Source organism: Lolium perenne, chromosome 3 (assembly GCF_019359855.2).
Source record: "Lolium perenne isolate Kyuss_39 chromosome 3, Kyuss_2.0, whole genome shotgun sequence".
NCBI classification, from domain to species: Eukaryota; Viridiplantae; Streptophyta; class Magnoliopsida; order Poales; family Poaceae; genus Lolium; species Lolium perenne.
Window position 1 is genome coordinate 294697661 of NC_067246.2, and position 20427 is coordinate 294718087.

General features: G+C 46.3%; 1 protein-coding gene across 1 annotated transcript; it reads right to left on the reverse strand.

Moving 5' to 3' along the window:
• Positions 1-10823: 10823 nt before the first annotated feature.
• LOC127338797 (uncharacterized) lies at positions 10824-11745 on the reverse strand. The gene has a single exon (XM_051364773.2). It carries the CDS (start codon positions 11460-11462, stop codon positions 11076-11078), a length of 387 nt encoding a protein of 128 aa, XP_051220733.1. The 5' UTR covers positions 11463-11745; the 3' UTR covers positions 10824-11075.
• Between the last annotated feature and the right edge of the window lie 8682 nt (positions 11746-20427).

A 20427-nucleotide genomic window follows, 5' to 3' on the forward strand; every position in this document is an offset into this window, starting at 1 on the left:
CTAGCACGGTTATGAACGTACTTCTTTAAGACTCCCATGAATCTCTCAAAGGGGAACATGTTGTGTAGAAATACAGGACCGAGAACGCCAATCTCTTCGACTAGGTGAACTAGGAGATGTGTCATAATATTGAAGAAGGATGGTGGGAACACCAACTCGAAGCTGACTAGACATTGGACCACATCCTTCTGTAAATTTTGTAGAGTAAGTGGATTGATCACCTTCTGAGAAATTGCATTGAGGAACGCACATAGCTTCACAATGGGTACTCGAACATTTTCCGGCAGAAGCCCCTCAATGCAACCGGAAGTAATTGTGTCATAATCACGTGGCAGTCATGAGACTTTAGGTTTTGAAACTTTTTCTCCGACATGTTTATTATTCCCTTTATATTCGACGAGAAGCCGACGGGACCTTGATGCTACTCAGGACTTCAAAAGATCTCCTTCTCCTCTTTGGTAAGAGCGTAGCTGGCAGGACCTTGATACTTCTCTGGATTCAGGTTGTTTCCTTCGTGGATACTCTGCTGGTCCTGCCGTGCATCCGGTGTATCTTTTGTCTTCCCATACACACCCAAGAAGTTTAGCAGGTTCACGCAAAGATTTTTCGTCACGTGCATCACGTCGATTGCAGAGTGAACCTCTAAGAATTTCCAGTAGGGTAGCTCCCAAAATATCGACTTCTTCTTCCACATGGGTACGTGTCCGTCAACATCATGCGGAACAGATTGTCCACCGGGACCCTTTCCAAAGATCACTTTTAAATCCTTGACCATATCATATATAACTTCCCAAGAGGGCGGGTAGGCTTCGTTCGGTTATCCGCCTCACCTCCGAAATGCTTTCCTCTCTTTCGTACGTGATGTTGTTTTGGAAGAAATCGACGATGCCCTGTGTACACATTCTTGTTTCCCAAATAATTACTGTCAGTCTCACCTAGACGGTGTGTGCATGCATTGTATCCCTTGTTTGATCGCCCGAAATGTTACCAAGAGCAGGCCAATCATTGATGGTTACAAATAACAACGCTCGTAGGTTAAATTCCTTTTGGTCGTGCTCATCCCACACAGGTACACCTTCGTCACGCCACAACTCTAAAAGTTCTTCAACCAATGGCCTCAGGTACACATCAATGTCGTTGCCGGGTTGCTTCGGGCCCTGGATGAGCACTGGCATCATAATGAACTTCCGCTTCATGCACAACCAAGGAGGAAGGTTATAGATACATAGAGTCACCGGCAGTGCTATGACTGGAGCTCTGCTCCCCGAAAGGATTAAAGCCATCTATACTTAGACCAAATCTTAAGTTCCTTGCGTCATCTGAAAATGACTTGAACTCTCTGTCGATTTTTCTCCACTGCGACCCATCAGCGGGGTGTCTCAGCATCACATCTTTCTTACGGTCCTCTTTGTGCCATCGCAACAACTTGGCATGCTCTTTGTTCTGGAACAAACGTTTCAACCGTGGTATTATAGGAGCATACCACATCACCTTCGCAGGAACCCTCTTCCTGGGGGTGGACTCACCCTCAACATCGCTGTGGTCATCTCGCCCGATCTTATACCTCAATGCACTACATACCGGGCATGCATTCAAATTATCGTACTCCCTCAGAGAGGATGCAGTCATTGATGCATGCATGTATCTTCTCGCACCTCTAATCCTAGAGGGCAGACAACCTTCTTTGCTTCGTACGTGCTAGAGGGCAACACGTTCTCCCCGGAAGCATCTTCTTTATTATTTTCAGCAACTTTTCAAATCCCTTGTCGAAGTACCATTCTCTGCCTTCCACCGCAAACAATTCCAGTGTGGTACCCAGCTTTTTCTGACCATTTTCGCAATTTGGGTACAACAATTTGTTGTGATCCTCTAACATTTTCTCCAACTTCAACCTCTCATTTTCATTTCCGCAGTTCATCTTCGCATCAAGAATGGCCCGACCCAAATCGTCATCCGGGTCATCAAAAATCGGCTCATCGAAAATGGGCTCTTCTTCAGCTTCGTCTTCCCCCATTCTACTACCACCGTCTTCAGTGAATAAGGGATAGTTGTCACTATCCTCTTCTTCTTCGTTGTCTTCCAATATAACCCCTCTTTCTCCGTGCTTGGTCCAACAATTATAGCTGGGCATGAAACCGTTCTGCAGCAGGTGGACGTGAAGGGTCTTCGAGGTAGAGTAATCCTTCATATTCTTACAGGAACTACATGGACAATACATGAAACCATTCGACCACTTTGTTTGCCTCAGCCACGTTGAGAAAATAATGCATGCCAGTAATGAACTCGGGATGGCACCGGTCACCGTACATCCATTGTCGACTCATCTGCATTTTATATGTATATCAAAAATCATTAAATACACAACATCATGGATATATGAGTGACCAACTTAATTAATATTCAAGTTCATCACATAAAACTAATTGTTTTTTATAAAAAAGAAGAGGGGCTCACCGAGGTGGTACCGTCTTGAAGCTAGGGGACGACGTTTGGCGATCGACAGCGGTAAGGACGGGGATGATACTAATTAAAACCTACAAAACATACCATAATTTCAGCTCAAATTGCATATAAAAAAATAAAATCACTAACTTAGGCATTTCATCGAACACCTTGCTTGCACTACAAAAATAGTACGAGTTAAAACTACCAAAGAACTGAGCTAAATTAGGAACGCCGGAAGGAAGGATGATATTTGCTAACCCTTGGATAGATGTATGCCGTTAATCTTGTTAAAATGGTGGAGAAAAATAAAGATTATTGGAGTGTGAGAGGTGCAAAATATTTGGAAATGTGAGAGGAGAAGTGAGAATGAGATATGCAGGGAGCTCGGGCGCGCTGCCGCGCGCTCATATATGGCACAGACCCTTTAGTACCGGTTCCTTACACGAACCGGTACTAAAGGTGCAACCCTGGCCCCACCACCGCCTGGAAATCGGGCCTAAACCCTTTAATACCGGTTCGTGTTACGAACCGGTATTAAAGGTCCATAACGAACCGGTATTGATGTCCCACGCACGGAACCGGTATTAATGCCCCCTTTAGTACCGGTTCGTAAGGGAACCGGTACTAAAGGCTTAGATGGATGAGAGGTTTTCTACTAGTGTGTAGCAAATGGCCGCACATACAACTATAGCTATTTACTTGTTGATGGTATTTATCCAAAGTGGCAAACATTTGTGAAGCCGGTTGTAAAACCAAATGACAACAAAAAGGTAAGAAACAAGTTGGTTTTCATAATGCATAAGTGGCGGCTAGTAAAGATGCTGAGAGAGCATTTAGGATTTGCAAGCCCAATTTTCTATTGTGCGAGGACCGGTTAGATTTTGGGATTAAGAGATCCTATGGTACATCATGACCGCTTGTGTGATCATGCATAACATAATCATAGAAAATAATCATAGAAAATGAGCGTGGGCAAGAAGATTTAGAATCCACCGCCTATAAATTGATGGGACGACTGGTGCAAGTGCGGAGGAGAGAAGAGAGGGTGGCCCGTTTTATTTCCTCCTACCATGCAATTCATCGAACCGAGGCGCATACGGATCTTCGAAACGATCTCATGGATGAGTGGTGGAATTGGAATGGCCTACAAAACATTTAGTTTTATTGCATGTTTGTTGTATTATTGTTGTGAACTATTTGTTCTATTATTGAAGAACTATTTTTGTAATATTGTGAACTATTTTATTGTGTTGTAACAGTATTTAAACTATTTTATTTTGATTTATTTTACGTGTATTTGATCTTTGTTGTTCTATATTTGTGTGTGTTTCGTGTTTATGACACAGCACGCGCTGCATTTTACAGCCGCTGGAAAAATGCGACCTCGAGCGCGCTAAAGTTTCAAGCGCACGGAAAACTTGTCGTGACCACGCGCGCTTCAAACTGCTAATTTGGCACTGTAAAACAATTTTAGCGCACTAAAATTTGCAGCGGCTGTTGGAGATCCTCTAACATCATGTCGTTGACGAAAAACCATAGTTTAAGTGCAAACCCAACCCTGGGCGAGAAACCGACAACTGAATGGGCAGATAACTTGAGACTTGAGACTGGATGGAAGATAAAGAAACCTAGAGGGGAAAGGGCACACACCATATATGGGTAATAAGCCTAGGAACGAAGGAGGTAAAGGAGGATTAACGCATATCAACTCATGGCAACGCACCATTAAGACAGTCATGGAGGGGACAGATGGCCGAGCTCCCTCGCTTGATTCCGCTGACGAATAGAGAAGCTGCGGTTAGAAGAATGCTGGGACGGGGCCGCAACGGAACGGAAGGTACGTGAGAGATGTGAACCGGGCCATCAAATAATTGAGGTTTTCGTAGTTACTCGGCCCAATTCATAACAGAGCATGTAGGTTGTTTTCCATAGTAGCAGCCCTATAATGTTTGGGCCGACTGGAATAGATGAGGAAGCTCGACGGCAACTTGGAGCTGTGCGTGGCGGGCGGTGGTGGCCGGCGTGGAGCAGCATGGCGCGACACCGGCAGGCGAGATCGAAGGAACAGCGCGCGTTGATGCACATGCTCTCCAGCTAGCAAGCCCAGCCGCGCCGCCACCATTTTTCTGCCTCTCAGTAAAAGTGCGGTTAGGGATTTGGTTGGGGTTGTTGGATCTGGTGCGGAAGAAAGGAGATGGCGGTGCGGGAGAGGTCGTGCCGGTGGTGGCTGGCAGCGGAGTGACCGGAAGAGATAGCGCCGCCGCTGGCTCGTGCGGTGGAGAGGCGGATGGGAGAGCTCCAAGCGCCTGTGGATTTGAGGATTTAGGGTTGAGAGGCGGGGTTGTGGAGACTTTACTGTGTGGGAAATGAAAATTGTGCGCGCGTTCGGCCAAATGTTGGCGCAAATATTTTTCGCCCCACGGGTATTGGGCCAAATGTTAGCGGGTTGCTCCACTTAACGACCCATGGTTGGTCAGCATTGTTTTACCGACCGATCATCCGATGGCTACATATTCCCGACCAACAATCGGTCACATTGTGCGTGTTTTCCCGACCGACTGTTCGACAAGAGCTTTACCGACCAACATTTTGTTGACGATACTAACTTTTGCCGACTGACATCAGTTGGGAATCTAGCGCTGTGGTGTAGTGACACATGTTGTACCGTGATGAAAAAAATCCTAAACCGTGCGGTGGAATGAGTATAATTTTTAAACATCAAGGCTTTGTATAATAATGGATTTGAACTCTCCATGATTCTTGTTGGTTAAAGCTCTTAGGTACATCATTTTTCTTATTGAGATGGATGTACACCAAATGAATAACCATGATTTTGCGGCAAAGGAAAAGAAAAGAATAGTGATTGCTCGGATGGGTCTGGACATATTTCCCGAACTGCTGCGCGGATCAGCCGTGGCGTGGGGAGCTGCTATATGCCGACCGGGTCGGTAGGTACGGGGCACCGCACACCCTTCCGACCCGGCGGCTGTAACTGGGCCACGGCCCATTAGGTAATCTCCTTTTCTTTTTTGTTTTCTTATTTTTTTTCCTTTTTCTGTTTATAGTTTTGTTTTTAAAAACTAACATTTTAGGGGGTTTTTTCTGTCTACAGATTTTAAAAATGTTCCATTTTAAATTCGTTCAAAATTTGAAAATCTTCCAAAATGTAAAGATAGTTCAAAATTCAAAAAACGTACAAAATTTAAATTTGTTCAAATTTCGAAATTCATCCAAAATTTGGAAATTCATTCAATATTAAGTTTTTGTTTTAATATCGAAATTCGTTCAAATTTAAAATTCGTTCAAAATTTAAATTTTTATCAAATTTTAAAATTCGTTCAAATTTAAAAATTCGTTCAAGAATGAAAATTTGTTCAAAGTCAAAATTCGTTCAATTTTTGTCAAACTTGAACATTTTTCAAATTTAAAAAAATTTCGAAAATTATTTTTAAACAGAAAAATAAAACGAGAGAAAAAAACAAAACAGAAAAAACAGAAAAATGAAAAAGGAAAACAGAAAACGGAAAAGGAAAAAAAGAGAAATAGGAAAAATCGCCTAACCGGGCCGGCTCACACCGCGCGGGGTGCGGCGCGGTGCAGGCGCCGACGGTGAAACCTATTCCCCGCTCATAGCGGGCGCTATCTGGCTCTCCGCTTAGAGCGGGATAGGCATGGGCCGGCCCATTAGCGAGGGCAGAGGTTTTCCTTCGTTTTTTCTTTAGTTTTTTTTGTTTCCTTCTATTTTTTCGTTTGGTTTTGTTGGTTTTTTCGTCTCTGTTTTTATCGTTCGGTTTTTTCTGAACTTTTCAAATTTTGAATTTTTTTGAATTTGAAATTTTTTAGATTTGAACTTTTTTCGAAATTGAACGATTTTTATGTTTGAACAATTTTTATTTTAAACATTTTCAATTCTGAACATTTTTCCAGTTTGAACTATTTTCATATTTGAACATTTTATAAACTTGAAATTTTTTAAAATCTTAAATTTGAGCATTTTTTATTTTAAATATTTGCAAATCTGAACATTTTTTCTAGTTTGAACTATTTTTATATTTGAACTTTTTCAAACTTTGAAAATTGTTCGCTAGAAAATCGTTTGGTTTTGAATTTTTTGTTTAGTATTTATATAGATTTTGAATTTTGTTTTTGTTTTGAACTATGCAACTCACATACGAAACAGACACGGAGAAGCGACAGAATAAATGGGCCTAGCCCAGTTTGAATTCTTTTAGACGGAGCCACCCTCCCTCCCGCTTAAAGCGGAGAATAGGCCCTCCCGGCGCCGACCTGGTCGGCGAAAGGCGGTGGCGTGCGGGCGGGCGGTCCAGGAATCTACGATACGATCGGCTAGACCATTTTGGGATCAAGCCCAAACTGCACCGGCCGGGGCCCTTGTTGCCTTCATGGCCCAGCACTCCACAGATAACCTCACGGTTCAGAACCTTATTTTACAGAACTCTCTCTCTACAAAAAAAAAAGGAAATTTGTTCTGCATTTCTTACCATCTCGCTGCGGATAAGACAAACCCAGCAAGCTCCTGCTAAGACCATGATCTATACTCCCTCAGTTCCATAATTTTTATCACGAATTTGGTGTATCTGTTAACAAAATATGTCTTGATGCATCTAAATTTGCGACATGAATTATGGAACAAATGGATTTTTTTCTTGTTGATTTATATTTCTTATTTTTCCTCCCCTACACTCTGTACTAAAATAATCATCTAGACAACCAAAGATAGCAGCATGCCACTAAAATGTACTACCTCTGTTTCAAAATATAAGCCTTTTAAAAAAGCTAGTTTAACTTTCTAAAACTAGCTTGCTAACAAGAAACATATATTCTAGAATGGAGGTAATAGTTCTTAAAATGCACCAAACAAATTGAGGAATATTCCTCCATGCTCTTTTGCATCCAGGTTTGTCAATCTTTTTCTCTTTTCGGGAGGTAGGATTCTCAACCAGAAAAAGAGATAAATTGTTTTGGGCTAGGTTGTCTTGGTCAAGGTTTGAGAACTGAGTACTAGTTCAATGACAAGGCTTGGAGTGCGCAGCCAACCCATTCGGGTTTGAGTCCATGTACTTTATCATCTTGATGGTTTTTTCTACTTCTTAATATACGCATGCAGCTCTCCTACATGGTTCTATAAAAAAGGAGATAAATTGCAGCCCTGTGTGTCGAGGGTCTTCAGTGTCACTGCTTCTTCTATTTCAATCTGGATCATACAGTACTAGGTTCCGTGTTCGAACGCCGGAACAGTACTACAGTAGTTCGTATAGCATTTGGTGCATGCCATTAGTCCTGAGCAGTACGGGGATCGATGCACGGTGGCATGCAACCAAATGCGAAGGCAAGTGCATGGCAGATCGATCGCCAGTGGCTCGGCGAAGATCGACATGGATTTCAATAGGCAACAGTGGAGCATCAGGCCTTCCGGTCGTCTTTGATTCCATTCATCGATCGATCTGCTCCATCCCATACGGTTCGCCACCATGTCCCATTGCCCACGACCACAAGCAGTGCCAACAGTTTGTTGAGCACAGGGAATGGCATTGTTGCGTGCGATGTAACGTATCATCATGTGTTGTTTCCTGTGCGGCTGGGCCATGGCCATGGCAGGCGTCGCTCGTCTCGCCGGCGGCCGGCAACGGTAAAGATGCTAGCTGGTCCGTACCGCCGCCGGGATAAACTAATATATCGGGGCTCAGAGGAGCGGGCCGGGGAGCACGTACGTATTCCTTTACGAGTTCCCAAACGTACAACTAACTGATTAACTTGTCTCCATGCTGATGGCGTTTTGCACGCAACGTGATGTCTGCTGCTTCAAGCTTATATTCCTACCAACAGCTTCAGAATAATACTAGTACATGCATGCATCGATCCGATATGGAATGTACAGGCTTCACAGTTGTGCGTTTTGACCCTACTATTGATAGCATGACCTGGGAGAACAATCCTATACGACCTACTCGAATCGTCGTTCGTGATTCTGCTCCATGGTGTAATTCAATGGCGCATCCAACTTCGTCAGGAGATTGAAGACTCTAGTACTTGGAACCTGTAGTGTTCGCCCTGTGCAGGCTAACCAAGAGGCTTCCCTAGTCCCCAAGTAGTGGTGGACAGAATTTTTGGCAAAAAAGATCACCTCCACGAGTGAATTGCCAAAAAAGATCACCTCCGAGTGAAATTGACAAAAAGACCGCCTCTGCCTTGGCAGCAAGCTTCCCTAAGCGACACGTGGCACCTGCCGCCACAGGCTGTGGCGGCACGTATTGTTCACTCATAGCCCGTGAACAGTGCCTGCCGCCACGGGTGGTGGCGGCACGTACTATTCACTCATAGCCTGTGAACAGCCGCCACGGGTGGTGGCGGCAGGTGCCACGTGTCGCTTTTCGGTGCGTGAACAGTATGTGCCGCCATAAGCTGTGGCGGCAGGTGCCACGTGGGACCTTGCCGCCACGACGTAAGTGATCTTTTTGTCAATTTCATTCGGAGGTGGTCCTTTTTAACAATTCACTCATGGAGGTGGTCATTTCTGCCAAAAAATTGTGGTGGACAAAGATGTCATTCAAGGACACTCTGAATCACAAGGGCTAATTAGTTGGACGGTTTGAACAGTGATAAATGCAAGAGTCCTCCGCAACACCTAGTCGAGTTTTTTTTTTACCTAGGCTCGAGGTCATTAAGAACGAGACCAGTTGAGTTTTGTAATGTTGGGAGAGTAAGCCCTAGTCTTTACCATGTTTTTTGGTTTCTTGTCAAACTCTTCTCCTTAATTAATGAATCGAGGCAGAAAGTTTGTTCTCCTTTCAAAAAATCCGCCCATGAGCTAAGTGTTGTAATTATGCTCAATATTTTTGCCCAGCCTATTTAATCTGTTTCATAATTACTAGAATTTCATAGGCCCAATAGCCCAGTTATGCAAGGCATGCAGTGGGGCAAAAGTTTAATCTCATCTTACTAGTTTAAAAAGAATTGAACCTTCTTATAAGGGTGTTGCTTCACTTGTGATATGAGCCTGAGAAGAGAGCTCTTACAGTTGTCCTCCTCCTCCTCCTCCTCCTCCGCCGCCACCGCCGCTCGTCTCATTGCCACGTGCACGGGCCGCAGTTTGCGGAAATACCTCGAGCCGCGACTTCTCTCATTTTTGCTAGAACAATATATATTGATGCATGTTCAGTTCATCTTCTGTCACTTCGTTTCCTCTTTCAACGCATCGCGTTCGCCTCCTCCTATGTGCCTATAAAGAGAGAGGTCGCTCCTCTTCAGAAATACACACCCGAAAATGCATACGCCACAACCTTCTGATTCCAAAGCTTTGAGCCACTTAAGATCTTTCCCATGCCATCTTGCGGCCCGCACTACGAGTTGGTACAGTAGGCCTTCGAAACCCCGCCTCTTCTTATCCTATACAGGAGAGCGGTGATAAGGTTTTTGGGGAGCGCTCTGCGTGACCACGGGCTTCATCGTCATCACGGACTCGGAGGAGTTCTTCCCGAACGAGAACTTCTTGCATGAAATCAGTAGCCTCTACGATAACGTGGGCGATAACATCGGCAACGCGAACCAGTCTTCTTTCGATGTCTCGTATGTGTTCTCATTCTCCTAGTTGAGATCATGATGCTTTTTTCTAGTCCTAGTATCTTGTGTAGAATTGGCTTTCTCTTATTCTAGATGGTATGTCTAGTTTGCTTCCTTTAGTTCTAGCCATGTTTTATCTGCTGTTATTTTTGGTTTATTTATGTGAAAAATAGCTTATATTTCCAACACTAAGGTGTACTCCACATACTACATAGTGTTCAATGATCAGGACGCGAGGACAGTCGAGAAAGTATTATCGAATTAAAGTACCAGTTAGTACTATACGCTCATCTATACATTGTGCTGTACTACAGTGTACGGCGTTTTTGCAATCTGAAGCGCTTCTTTGAAACTTCATTCATGTATAGTGGTCCGGTCCCAGCAGTCTCTGACGCTTTTTAACTGCCGTACGCGAGTCCACAGGGAGCGCATGCATGGAAATGTGTGTGGGGTAATTTGGCAGGCCAATTTCTGTTCCTCGCCACCGATCAGGACAGTCAACTCTGACCGCCCTCATGTGGTAGCTGCTGCAAACAAATACACTAGCTAGCGCCAATTAATCTTGGCCTTCACGCGGTGTCAGCACTCAGCACGCACAGGCCATACAGGTAGCGACGCGATGCCGATACAGCCTCCAGCCTCCCAGTCCCTGCCTGCCTTGCAGTTGCAGGTGACTGGCGAGTTGTCGATCGAGAGTAAAAAAGAAGAACGAGATTAGATGTGTGTTTAATTAGTCAGTGAGAGTGTGTCTGTGGTAACGATCATGCATAGTATGGTATGTCATGGCAAGTGGAATATCAATCAAACATCAAATCAGTTCCGTTTTGCAATGCCATTTTGCAACTGGATAATCAGCTCATCAGTCATCACACACAGACCTTGTCGCGAGCCCCACGGAATTCAAAAGGGCTCCAACTCGGGACCTAGCTAGTTGCTAAAGATTTTCCTACTACCACATTCCAAAAAATTGCAACAAGAAATCATCAAAGAGAACAATGAGGTTACGAGGAAGAAATTTACAGTGGCGCAGCAAGCTAGACCCGCTGGTCTCATGACCCACCACCACTGCCCTCCCCTCGCTCCATTCCTTCGGGCAGCTGCTCCGCCGCCGTGCCACCGACTTCCTCCTCCTTCGCCAGGTCCCTACCGGCGGTTGGGCTGGAGGAGCGCTCGCGGGCGCCGACGCACGGCGCGCACGTCCGCTCCACCCAGGCCTCCAGGTCTTGGCCGCCGGCCTGGCCGAGCGCGCGCCGCCCGAAGCAGAGCCGCCCAACGGCGATGGCCACCGCCGCGAGCACGGCGAGGACGGCAAGCATGGCGATCACCGGGCCGTACGAGCCGCCCTTCGCCGCTGCAGCCCCCTCGGCCCCGCTATACGCCGCTGGCACCATTCTCTGCGGCGGCGGAAATGCCTGCGGGGGCACAAAGCCCGACATTGCCGGAGTGCAAGATTGTGTTCTTCACTCTTCAGGGCAGGGCCGTGAGTAGCGACGAGCTAGTGAGAGCAAGGGGAAGGAAGGAAGGAGCTTCGCCCGGAGGAAGAAACGAAAAAGAGCTCACTTCACTTCACTTCACTCCCTGAAGGCAACATTTAAGCTCAGGGGTCAGGGGCTCGACTCCTGCATGTCGTGCAAAAGGTCACCACCAGTTTTGGCTCGACGGTGACAACTTTTGGATGCGCCGCACGGCCTCGAGTGTCTCACGGTTCGTACCGTTAAGCAGCAGCTAGCGGCATTCACCAGCGTTTGTACTAGTGTCCTGTTATGTATAGCTAGCTGGAGTAATCGCTCTCCGCAAACCACAGCTGGTGGGTGGTGGACGGGCATCAATGGCTTCATCACGTACCGCGCGCAGCATTTTCTCAGGACGGCGACGAGCGGAACAGCGGGCAGTGGTATTGATTAGCGGCGAGATAGGCCTCGGGATACGCGAGATCCTCGACAGGGACGCCTGTCAGGGCAGTGGCGCCTTGACCACCCGCCGTGCAGCCGCAGGAGCTGTCGACTGTCGACCTAGCTTAGCTATGGACGACGAGTAGCTGATGACTAGTAGCACTCTCCCTCCCGCCGAAAAGGTCTATTCCAAACACTGAATTTGTAGAGGTTGCTCGAAATAAACTCTTGATTTAAAATCTCCGTCGGTTATACCCTAATACTACTATATGCAATCCTTGTCCAAATCGATCCACAGATATGTTTTTTTTTTCGATAAAGGAGCATATCCCAGTCCCTGCATCAATAGATGCAGACGGCTTGCTTTATTAAAAACAAAGTATCAAATCACAACAGATCCATCATCACTTATTACAATCATGGAAACGCTAAGGTCGGTACATGAATCAACCAACTGAAAATACGGCTAACAGAAAAGCTATGCATGTGCTATTCTATTAAGATGCCGCCACCTAGCCTGGAAAAAGAAGTCCTGAGCAACCACTAGCATCCGGTTGCATCCAATAACCATATCCTCCCGCTGCTCCACCGGGAGAAGGAAAACTCATTGCTGGATTGAATGAGCAGCTCGTCGGATAACTTGCAAAAAATTAGTCCCACTTTATTTGTCTAGTCCTCCAAATGGCCCAACAAATGGCCAAAACACCAATTCTAATCTTTTGTTTGTCATCTTTTCTCACACCATTCAACCATCTAGCAAACATATTAGTAATATTAGCTGGTGGCGGAATATTATAAGTGAGGTACATCATACGCCATATTATCTTCGTAAAAGGGAAATGAATAAACAAATGATTAGCGGTTTTCCGTGGAATAACAAAAATAACACTTTTGACATCCCTTCTACTTCCGTTTAGCTAAATCATCCTTCGTTAAAAGCACCTTATTGCTAAGAAACCACATAAAATTTTTAATTTTCAAAGGGATCTTTAACTTCCATAGGTACTTACTAAGATAAATAGTATATCCATTCATCCAATCAAGGTACATAGACTTGACTAAAAAAATACCCGGATCAGTAAGCTTCCAAATAAACTTATCTGATTCAGCTGTTAAGTTAATTTTAATTAATCGTTAGTATAGATGTAACCATTGCACCCACTTATTATCATCCAAACCTCTTCTAAAAGAAATATTGATAGATTCACTAGCAAGCACAGTTGAAATTAACACATTCTTATGTTGAACAATATTATAAAGTGCTGGATATTGATGAGATAAAGGAGTATCTCCCAACCACACATCCTCCCAGAACCTAACAGATGTTCCATCCCCCACTCTAAAATAACCCCTCTTGAAGAAGTCATCTTTAACATGCATGAGACCCTTACAGAAAGGTGAATCAGTCGGTTTGACCTCGACATGTGCTAGTATTTTATTTTTAAGGTACTTGTTACATAAGAGCTGCTGCCACATACTCTCCTCTGAAAGAAGTTTAAACAGACATTTACTCAGTAGATATTTGTTCTTTAACTCCAATACCACAATAAGGGTTGTGAAGAGCCTAAGCGGCATTGCACACCCCTGTCACTACATCTGGATCCTACTTGTAAGACCCTTCTTCCCCAAACTTCCTCCTCCCTCGCCTCACTCCCTATCCTGATTCTAGCTCACGTTTGGTGACGGTTGCCGCTGCTCCACAGGAGATGGAGACGATGGCCGGTGCGGGATACTGCGAGGAACCGACCTATGCCGCATTTGCCGCTTCCCTGCCAAGGTGGTCTGCCCATTACACTGTCCCAGTACCGCCCGTGCTGCAGATGAGCGTAAGCTCGCCATCCGGGCCACGGGTCTCCTTGCTCCCCTTAGAGAATCCTCATCAGTACCTACATACCCCCTCCAACGCCGCCTGGCAATTGCACCTGCACCGGCCCCACCAAATTGAGCCCCCCAAACATAATAATTTTAATTCAAAGTAGAGAAATAAAATGCGATGTTCTCTTGTGTTGGAACATATTTTAAAATGCACGTCTCCCCATATTGTGTCATCGAGAGATGTGACATTACTTTACGTGACAATTTCTCACAATGTGACAAGTTGTCACATAAAGTAATGTCTCGTCACTGTCCAACACATGACACGAAGACCGTATTTTAAATATGCTTGCAGCACGGGTTGGTCTGGCAATTTATTTGTTATAATTATGCATAAAATGTGATGGCTTCTTGTGTTGGAAACAACTTTTATAATGTAATGGCTCACACGAGGACATCATATTTTAAATCTATTTGCAAGACAAGTTGGCATGACATTTCAATTATTAGAATTATTCACAAATGTGTTTGCAACGACAACTAATAGTTTCGCATAATAGTTTTCATAGCACATAGTCTCGCATAGAAATATTTTAAAACTAATTGTTTATTAAGCACACACACTTGATACATAAATCTCACACATCACAAATTTGATGAATCTGTTTCAACTTATCCTTGTTTCCATTCCCAGCTTCTAGAACATCAAACAAGGTATATTCCAACTTCTTCTCATCTTTTAGTTTTTGTTTTCATCCTCCCATATCTCCTTCTCTTCTAATAGGAAATTTCTCTTCTTCTTCATTTTGCATAACTCATTTTAAGAATTGCTCGCACCCTTCTTCAAGTTTGCATAGTTTTGCTCCATTGTATCACTAGTAGGAAAAGACCTACCCGTGGCGCACCAAAATGGTCCACTCGTGGCACAGGGCCGTGCGTCACGCATATCAGGCCACTAATATCCCCTCACTGTGCCGCGTGGGCTGGTGCGCCACAGGTATATGAACTACACATGACGCACGGGTTGGTGCGCCACGGTAACTATGCAAAGTGCACCACGGGGTATTTTTCATTGTTTTAAATATGTTTTTAAACCCTTGATCTAGATCTAGATTTGATGGAAGTTTTGCGATTGGCCCCCCTGTGCCACCGGACGTTTTTGCCATCGGGTCCTCACCAAGCGCGGAGCATGGCATGGTTGTTTGAAGACGAGCAGAGTAGGGCACCATCGTCCATGGCAGGGGCGGAGCAGGGCACCGTCGTCCATGGCAGGGCGGAGCAGGGCGCCATCGTACATGGAAGGGGTGGAGCAGGGCATCTTCGTCCATGGCAGGGGCGGAGCAGGGCGCCATCGTCCATGGCAGGGGAGGAGTAGGGCGTCTTCGTCCATGGTAGGGGAGGAGCAGGGCGCCATCGTCCATGGCAAGGGCGGATTCGGGCGTCATCGTCCATGGCAGGGGCAGAGGCAAGGCACTGTCGTCTCTGGAGGAAGGAGGAGAGCATGGATTGAAAGGAGAAGAGGAAGGAGGAGATGATGGATTAGGAAGTAGGAAAGGAGAGTAGGAGGAGAGAATGTGTGCTGGAGGGGAGGAGGGAGGAGGATAAAGGTAGATGGTTGTTCAAATTTCAAAGGAGGGAAAGTTAGCAGTTTTTTCCTCTTTCGGACTTTTTTCTAAAAGCTGAAAAAACTCATGTTTCTATTTTGAATTTGACTAATACAAAAAAAAAATGGTCGTAGGTGGTCGAAATCGGATGTAAAATTTTGCGTAGATATATTTTCATATAAAAAACTTTTTTATTCGAGGTCGTATGCAACCAGAAATCCCGTTTTACCGAACAACAGTGATATTTTGCAAAAAAAAAATCGAAATTCATGTTTCTTAATTTTCCTTACAACTAGATAGCATAAGCCAAGGATTTTATTTTTTGAAATTTCTATTATTTTCTTTTATTTTTTCTAAAACAGAAAAGGCGACAAATGAGGCGCTCCACGGGTGTTTGTCGTCCAAATTTTGACACCGTAGCCCACCAAGCTACGACTATGGAGCACGTACCGGCCGCCTATGGATTCACATACCTGTGGTGCACGGATTTATTGGGTGCACCACGGACGGGCAAGATCACAGTTATGGCCTATCTGTTTTTGACGTGCCATGGGTAATAGTCGCGGTGCTCAAAAAAATGCACGCCACGGCTAAGTTATAAATCCATAGCCCTTTTTCTAGTAGAGTATGCGGTGGCATACTGGCATCTATCCATTGATTCACTTCTCTATTTAAACAATATAATGTTTTTCTTCCACCTTGCCTTTTCCTTCAACCACATTCTCGTACATGACCCAGAAATAGGTCAATACATGTTGGCATGGCAAAAGCCACTACGGATCAACCCAACCAACAAACCCACAATTGATACCATCCTACAAATATGAATCACGAACTAATTTAAGCTATTTTTTCTCCGTACTAAATTGAAACAATGTAGCACACAACTACTTAATGTTTTCTTTGAATACACATATATAACCGGCGTCCTATTAGTCCCTTCGAAGGCAACGGCCTTCCTGGGCAAAAAGGTCGTGCATGTGACAACGTTGGGCCAATTCGGGATCAGCAAGCCCTGTCTACGCCCGGTCGGCGATGGTCTTTGGCGCATAGTCCATGTCGGGGTGCTACACAAGTTTAGGTATGAACACATTTTCCCCTAAATCGGCAACCACGCCGAAACCCTAAACCTAAATCGCATCATCGATATAGGAGGGGGTGGAGGGAAGGGATGACTCACATCACCGTGCCAAGAGTCGCTTGAGGTCTCGCCGTCGTTCTAGCTTGTCATTCTTCTAGCGACGTCGGTGGCTTCGGTCCAGCGACGGCGAGGGTTGCTACAACGGGACGCACGAGTGATGTAGCGGCTCGAACAACCATATACGTGAAGCGTTGGGGCCTTGTAGCCACCTAGCTTCCATCGGGTCGATTCGAGGCGGTGATGTGGATGGAAGCGACTGTGATTTGGAGGATGTGATTTTCGAGGTGTACCACAACTGCTAGGTTTGGGGAGAGAGTGGGCAGCTAGAATGGCGTGGTCTCGCTGCCACGACAGTCCTACCAGGATTTTCCATGTGTCGTGCGTTTGCTGGCACCCCCCGTTTGACCTCCATGCTACGGGGCCGGCATGGGGGTGCCGGTCCAACTATCGGGCTGCAGTTCACGCCGACGGTGTTTGGAGTGCCCCGGTGGGAGCATTTTGTCGAGGACGCACATCCGAAGGTAGAGAACAGATATGACATGTGGGTCGTCTTAGTTAATGAGAGTAGCAGGTTATCCATATTTTTTTCTTTGGTGGGAAATTGTTCCAGGTTCAGAATACAAAGGACAGAGATACATGATTCATTCACCAAACCTCTACCAGTTTAAGGTTTTAAATGGATTTTGTTTCCAACATCTACCAGTTTAAGATTTAAAATGGACTTTTGTATCCTCCACCTGCATTCATGCATGCGCAAACACGGGCAAAGCTAGGAGGAGTAGTAAGAGCATCTCCACCGACGCCACCGATATCGGCCCGATAGCTTCTTGGGGTCAGGAGGCTCGCACCGGCGCGCCCCAAACGGCGCCGACTAATTTTCGAGTCCAATAGAATCGCCGGCAAGCCCGTGCCGGCCCCTTCGCCAAGGGCGTGAATCGGGCGCGCTGGTGCCTCGCGAGGCTGACAATTTTGGGCGTGGGAGCCATCTGTCAGCCACACATCCCAAAAGTCGACGCTAGCGGGGAGTGGCGGGGGCCGACGCGTCAGCGGCTCATTCAATTTTAACCTAACCGTCGCGTACCTCGCGACGGGAGTTATTGGGACGTAGCGGCGGTGCAGTTTCTGCAGACGCGCAACGAACCGTCCTGTCGCGCGTGCCTTGCTCTTCGTGCCGCCGTTAATAAGCGCCACCGCTCCCCCGCTCCCTTCCTCCCTCCGGCCTATAAAAAGGGCCGCCTCTCATCGTTCCTCTCACACACAAACCCTAGCGCCTCTCTCCCCAACCCTAGCCGCCACCATCTGAGAAGACGACGCCATGTCTGGTCGAGGCCGAGGTCGCGGCCATGGTCGTGGACGTGGCCGCGGCAGAGGTGCACGCACGCAGTCGCCTGCGACGCCATCGTCTTCATCATCGGACATGGACGAGGAGGGGCACATGTTGTTCGAGTTCGTCCTCATCCTCAAGGGCGACTCACGCGGCATCCAGAGGCTGCCCGATACCTTCGCCGACTTCGTCGCCAACGAGGACCGTCCGGGCATGCTGCATCTGCGGGAGGCTGAGTGCGGCTACTACCGGTGGATCGTGGACGTGATCTACGATGCGCGCGGCAAGATGTACCTCCACATCGGCTGGGAGAAGTTCGCGCGCCACCACCGCCTCCAAGCCGGCTTCGTGCTCGTGTTCTCCTACTTTGGAGACAGAGACATGAGCGTCAAGGTGTTCGACGAGACGCGTAGTCGCCGTCACTACCACGGCAGCAACGCCGAGGAGGACAACGACTGAGTGTTGTTTCTTCGTAGCGAATATCGGCACGCATGTTTTTGGATGTTCTTCCTCGATAGAACCAACAGGGGCACCCTCACCAGCTAGATTTTCCAGTTTGGGTGACTGGGTGTGCCCTCGAGTGTTCTTTCTTGGCAGCGAACACACGAAACCTGCGATGATCGGCTTAGTTAGGTTTAATTTTTTTGCAATATTTTATATTTGTGTCCATGGTTCAAACTATGTATTAATTTGTGGAAAACCATGTTCCAAACTATATCTTCATGTAAACCACGTTCCCAATTATCTATTAATTTGTGGAATAAAATATTTCTTATTTAATTTTCTATGCATATATTTATGATTTTAATTCAAAATATCTATCGGGGTCATCGTTTTGGGAACGCTGGTGTGGGCACAGCTCCCCCAAATAAAGAATACAGTGCCGGCATCTCAAACGGTATTTGGAGGCTGCCGGTGGAGATGCTCTAACACGGTCGTACTCGTACCACTACGTTGATGCTGATGAGATCTCAGCGTGCCCCGGCCCTGCTGAAAACAGAGAGAAGTGAGCGTGTGACTCGTCTATGCCATCGCCGCCTCGATCGGGTCGGAGCGCTCGTCGTACCGGTACCAGTCCGTGGTCCGTGGGATGCTGGGCGGTACCTTTGCATGCTCGTCGGAAGGACGGGCGGGGCGGACCGACCACCGTCCGGTGGGCTTTGCCCGTGGAGCGTGTGGTGGGGGGCCGGTCTGGCTGTGCATGCATGCATGCGTCGTCCCGCTCTCGTGGCTCTTGGGCGCGGCGAGCGGCTGCCGCCTGCCGTCCCGGCAAAGCTCGCGCGGCAGCGGCACAGAGCACTCGCGCTCGCCCGTGTCCTTGTTGCGTGCGTCTCTCCACTACGGGGGCGCTGGTCTGCTCTCCGTGCGACGCTGCTGGCGTGGCCATGCACGGACGCGCCGCGATTCGCGTACTCCTGTTTGCCCATTTGCACGTCCTTGTGCTCCCGAGCAGTGCCCCGTGTTTGCGCGCGTTGCCTGCTGGGCCTCTCAGTCACACCGATGTAAATCAACAGCCCTCCCAATCACAATTAGCAATTCCGTTCAAGTAAAACAACAACACTCCCGTTGGGTTACCTCAAAAATAAAAAGACACTCCCGTTGGGTTAAGTAAAAAGTATTACCTCTGTCAAAAAAAAAGACGTCTAAGGTTTGTCAAAATTTAGATGCATCTAGACACTTTTTAGTGTATAGATACATCCAATACTTTGCGGATGTTTTTCAGAGTCTTAAACCACCGAGAATTCTCAGGTGCCAACTTGTTATTTTAACTTGTTCTCGACGGCAGCTACGAACGCCAGGCTAATCATCCGCTTTGCGAGACCAAAATAAAAAATAGTAGAAGGCACCAACGATAGTATTCATATGGCATTCCATGAGGACCAACATCTTCATTATGCTTCTTAGAAGAAAACTCAGAACTGATCTTTCTTTTTTTTAAGCTAGCGATTAGCAACATGGAGCTATCTACATGCCCTAAGCCCAAAAAGAAAAGGAGGAGGAAATAAATTTATCGAAATCTCAACGCAATTTTGGAGGCCACCATAAGACTTTCTTCGTGGTCTTACGCAAAAGGAGAGTTATCTCATCCTTAAACTTTTTCTTGCATCTGTATAGGCTGGGGGAATTCCTTTGAAGATGAAATCATTTCTTGTATTCCATATAGACCAGGTAGTCAGGATAGATTGGCTCCATGAAAAAAGACTCCTTGAGAGAAACTTTCAGACTATCCGTAATGCTCTGAATATCAGTTTGATGCGGGGGTGTCCAGGAGGGACAAAGATACCGCCAACATATGTGTGCAAAAGGGAATGGGAAGAAGAGATGATTCCTAGTTTCCAACTCATTTGCGCCACACATGATGCATGAATAATCATCCATGAAGAAGTTCTTTCTCTGAAGCATTGCTCTTGTATTCAGTCTGTTATGAACTAGGAGGCAAAAAAACACCTTGTGATGTTGGCAACAGCCTTTCCACATCCATTTAAGAACTGAGAATGATTCATAAGAGATTTGTAGACAGATGAAACCTTGGTACTATCAGATTTTCCCATAATAGACCAACAATCCACATTCTCAAATGGCTCCAAGTCTAGAAGCAAGGCTTGGAAGAGATGGAACTGTGGC